Source organism: Neolamprologus brichardi, chromosome 11 (assembly GCF_056152115.1).
Source record: "Neolamprologus brichardi isolate AB-2024 chromosome 11, ASM5615211v1, whole genome shotgun sequence".
NCBI lineage: Eukaryota > Metazoa > Chordata > Actinopteri > Cichliformes > Cichlidae > Neolamprologus > Neolamprologus brichardi.
The window spans coordinates 31,827,501-31,832,321 of NC_142114.1; the positions used below are offsets into that span (position 1 = coordinate 31,827,501).

The 4,821-nt window shown below is 47.0% G+C and overlaps 1 protein-coding gene across 1 annotated transcript in view; it reads right to left on the bottom strand.

Annotated features, from left to right (window-relative positions):
• LOC102789654 (SMAD family member 4-like) overlaps positions 1–3,244 on the bottom strand; it is a 12,206-nt gene extending 8,962 nt beyond the window's left edge. The window contains exons 1-2 of the mRNA XM_006805591.2: positions 3,069–3,244; positions 2,269–2,517 (exon numbers count right to left, since the gene is read on the bottom strand). Coding sequence (XP_006805654.2) covers positions 2,269–2,517; positions 3,069–3,164 — 345 coding nt within the window. The 5' untranslated portion in view covers positions 3,165–3,244. The remainder of the gene's footprint in view (positions 1–2,268; positions 2,518–3,068) is intronic.
• Between the last annotated feature and the right edge of the window lie 1,577 nt (positions 3,245–4,821).

A 4,821-nucleotide genomic window follows, 5' to 3' on the forward strand; every position in this document is an offset into this window, starting at 1 on the left:
TGCAAGAAATGTCCTCATAAACCTGCTCAAAGACCCAGGTCCCCACACTGCACGTAAACTGACACAGCACTTTCTTTTAAATCACCTTTTATCCACAGTTTGCTCGTTCAGACTCTCCTCATGTCTTTACTCTGTTTCTCTTTAAGTTTCAAGTTCAAACTAATACTTGTGTTTGTTCCTGTTTTCCGGGTTTTTTCCAAAGGTGTCGCCGTGTTCGCCTCTCTGAGCTATGAGAAGCAGGCATGCTGCAAAAACAACATCCAAACCCCAAAACAAGCAAACAGCAACACAGAAAGATTTTAGCAAAACTTTCCAAAGATACCAAATATACCAGGTTTGTTTGTTTGATCTGGAGAACTTTCACATGATGACACATTCAGAAGGAACGTCTCTGGTTTGTTCCACGAAGAGTGAAAAGACGAACTACTCATCAGAGAAGAAACACACATCGCACTTTTCCTTCAAATACGAACACGTTAAAGACCGAGTTGGACATCATTTAGAAACAGCTGACGAGTTGATGGAGAATCGGTGGTTTACACGGAGGCCCAGGTAGAAAAATCACAAAACAAAAAGCACAAGAAAATTATAAAAAGGGCGTCTTATCCATGCAAATCTACGACTGAAAGGGAGAAATTCAAGAAAAAAATCAGATAAAGTCAAATATCTGAGAAAAAGATTGTGATATAAACATGTGAGATATTACACTGACACTGCTTCACAACTGAGACACAAAATTCAGACGCAAAACGTTTGATTTCAAAATCCAAAACTAAATCAATCAAATAACAAAACTATAAGATTTACTGAAGTAAAACTATGAGACAAGAAGTAAACGTCTCATATTTAAGACAACAGTGAGAGAAGGAAACACTGACAGGTCTGTGAAACGTTTACAAGCTGAGATTTTAAAAACACCTGTTAGAGCAAAACTATGAAACGAGGAGAAAAGAACTCAAAGAGCCGACAGAAACAGAAATATTTGATTTAAAGTCCAGACAAAGCTCTGCTTTTGGCCTCAGTCTGAACTTCTTGATTTTTTAACGGGAGACAAAATCATCTCGTCCTCTCTGGGTCAACGTCTGCAGCAGCACGTCATTTCTTACAGTGTGGAAACTCTGCGGTGTGAAATCCACCAGAGTCCCAGACGAGTCCACATTCCCGTCCTCTGCACGCGTACACACACACACACACACACACACACACACACACACACACACACACACACACGACCCTGAACCCAAACCTGAGCCCTCAAACCGGCTCTGAACCCTCAAACAGCCTCTGAAGCGAGGGCCACAAACGGGCCTGAGTCTAACAAGGTGCTCACAAAGATAGCTGTACACACACACACACACACACACACACACACACACACACACACACACACACACACACACCAGACTGTCTGGCTTAAGTTAACCCGGCCCCTTTCCTGTGTTTCAGACAAAACAAGCCAGCCTGCCCTTCCTCCTCCTCCTCCTCCTCCTGCTGCTGCTGTTTGGATGTGAGACGTTCTGCAGGATCCTGCCGTCACACCGACGCTGTAACGCGCTTCTAACCGCTTCGTTTTATTGGTCATGCATTTGAAGTTTGATCTCTCGGGTCTTCCTCGCTCACATGCAGACCCTCACCACCCTCGCACAGGCTCCACAGCTCGCTCATCGGGCGACGCTGCGGCGAACAGAGGCTGAGGTTTAACAAAGCAGCGCTCCGTGACAGGAGCCTGCTGCAGGTGTGCGGCTCACCTGTGTGCCCCGCCCAGCCCTGCGTCCTGAAAGCATGTTCCCCCCAACCTGAACTTATCACAGAAACATTTTAGCAGCAGTGGGGAGACAATGCCCTCAGGTGAACCACGTCTGCTTTTACGGTTCGTGGGGACGTTTTGGTTTAAAGGGTCTGTGAATGTTTCAGAAGGTGTCTCATGTTTTAGTGGGGGAGGGGTGCGCTGTGGGCGGGGTCAGCTGGTCCGGGTGTGAACCTGGCTCAGCAGACTGAGGTGTGCTCATAATTACTGAGACTGTGGGACACACCCAGGCCGCTCCATCATCATCATCATCATCATCATTATTATTATATCAGTGAGGAGCTCCTGGAGCCCCGACAGAGGACACAGGAAGGACAGGATCAGGTGCAGACCAGGTGAGGGGCGGAGCCTGAAGACTTTAAAGACCTTTTCTTTGAAGTCCTGTTATCTTTCTAACTCTTTCAGAATAAAATAAGGTGACTACTTCCTGTGGGCCCTCTGTCGGGTTTTCACCGCCGTACCTGCAGCCGGCCGTCCAGCGTCCTCTGGATGGTGACACACTTGCTGGGGTGCACGCCGTTGGTGGTGACGGCGGTGATGAGCGAGTCCAGTTCGTCCTTCTTCTCCTTCAGCTTTTTCACCAGACTCTCGATGGCGCGCTTGGCAAAGCCCTCGTTCTCGCCGCCCTGCCGGTGGCACATCAGGCTGTGGACGATGCTGAGGCAGGCGTCTGCGCTGCTGGGGGCGGGGCCGAGCACCGACATGGTCACCTGATAAAGTAAAACAGAATCTGCTCAGACGACTCAACAATCAGATGCATAAAAAGACTTCCCCGGACAGATCTATGTGGGTGGGGCTTGTGTGCCCTCGGTGACATCACACAGATAAACGCTGAGGTCGTGTCAGGTTTCACGTGAACCCACCAGCCAGAGGAACAGGAAATACATGACAGGAACGCACAGACAGGTGGGACGCCCGCTGTGCCCGTGGGCCAGCAACACAGCTGATCCACAGGTGAGCTCATACAGTGAGCACAGAGCAGGGCTGATATTGATCGTATTGGTCAGTGATCAGAAACACACGTCACTTCCCTCTGAGACAGAGAGGTGAGGAGACAGGATCACCACACATGCACGTCCTCACTGCTGATTCCTTTCATTTTCTCATTAAACTGTAAGCAACATGACGTCGTGACCGCGGCTCTATGACGTCATCAGATGCTGACGATGCCTGACGCTCACTGGCTGACCCGACCGCTGCATCAACAGTTGTTCACAGAAGAATTAGAAAAGCTCTCAGCGGGCTCCTGCGGCGCACTCACCGGGCTCGGCGCTCTCCGCTCGGCTATGATCGGCTGCCGGGTCCGTGAGGCCGGAGGTTCGTCCGTCGGCGCGTCCGCGTGCGACTCCGTCTGCATCCAGACTGTCTGCACGCTCACCGGGGGGAGGAGGAGGTGGGGGCTATGTCATGCTCCCCCGACGGCCAGACATAACAGGAAGTCTGGCGACCTCTGGGGCCTTCCAAAATAAGAGCACAGAGACAAAACTTTGAGCGTTGTTACGATGTGGAGCGTTTACCTGCGGTTTACCTGTTTGTGCTTCCTGCCTGCACACCTGCCATCCATGTCACTGTAATGTTGCCTGAGTTCACTGCACAGTCAATTTAAGTTTTATACAATTATAATTACAGTTTGCCTTATTTTTCTGCGTGGTTTGATTTTTGTTCTTTTTAATATTTATGCTATTTTATTTGTTTATGTTATTGAAAAGTGGCTATTCGGTTATTCACCTGTAATCGTGCTTTCGCTGTCTAGTTTCAGTCATTTGTCCCGTCCTAAAGTTTTCCTTTCTTTTAGTTGACCTAGTTTTACTTCATTGTGAACCTAAATTCACTCTCATGTCACAAAGCATCAAATCCCGTTAGGGCAAGCTTACTCATTAAGGCTTAAAAATGATTAAAATGATTAACGGAAATATATTAACACTTATTAGAGATGATTCCTGGGTTAAAGAAACGTTTTAAAACTCAACTCAACTAAAATGTTTCCAAGATGCAGCTTCAAAAACTCTCCTTTCACTCATTTTCCCGCATTTCCGCACCAGTTACTGCAGCTTTTATTTTGTGATACTGCCGGAAACGCGCTTTGCCTTGTGAGAAAGTTTGTGCGCGTGACTTCAGCCGTGAGAGAGCCAATCACAGCCCTCCTGTGTGTGTGTGTGTGTGTGTGTGTGTGTGTGTGTGTGTGTGTGTTTGGCGCCATCTGGTGGCGAAAGTCGAAGAAACACATTTCTCGTGTTTGACAGAAACAGTGAAGCTAAAATAAAAACAGCTGAGCTTCATGATGAAAGAAAAAGGGACAGAGTGACATTTGTCTGCACTCAGGCCCTACAATAAATAAAGACACAAAAATAAGAGTGTGTTCCTCTGCAGCTGCTGCACACACTCTTTCACAATAAAACTTCCTCTTTCAGGCCAACTCTTGGCTTTCCGACCATCTGCCATGGAAACCACTGTGGTTTCAGTCCCAGACGGACTGGTCCTGCACCGAGGACCAGGCTCTGTCAAGCTCCCACAGGGAGAACGCCCTCACCGAGCAGGCCGAGGCCTCCAGTCTGTGGACGTCTGTGACGACCAGCATCCACAACTGAAGCCATGAGCGGTCAGTGATGCCGCTTTAATAGAAAACCAAAGTCCCAGCCTCAAATGTCTCATATTCTCTTCTGTTTTATTTATATAGTAAAATGTTGTTTTACTCATGACCACCTTTCCAGTCTTTAATTTAATATGGAAGTTTGTTTGTTTTTAACCTTTGATTTGTAGATTTTTCTTTAACTGTTTTCTCCTTTAAACCACGACTCGATGTTTTGGTTCACACGTAGAAATATCTGGATGACTCGTCACCTTCAAACCACATGAAGAGAATCTCGTAAAAAAGTTAATACTGCGATTTTATTTTCAAAATAAGTCGCGTTTTTCTTTAATACAAAGAAGCAGTTTGTTGCTGCAACATTTTTATCTGTGCTAGAGACAGATAAAAATGTCTATATATGAATGCTGCGTGTTGATACTGAGGT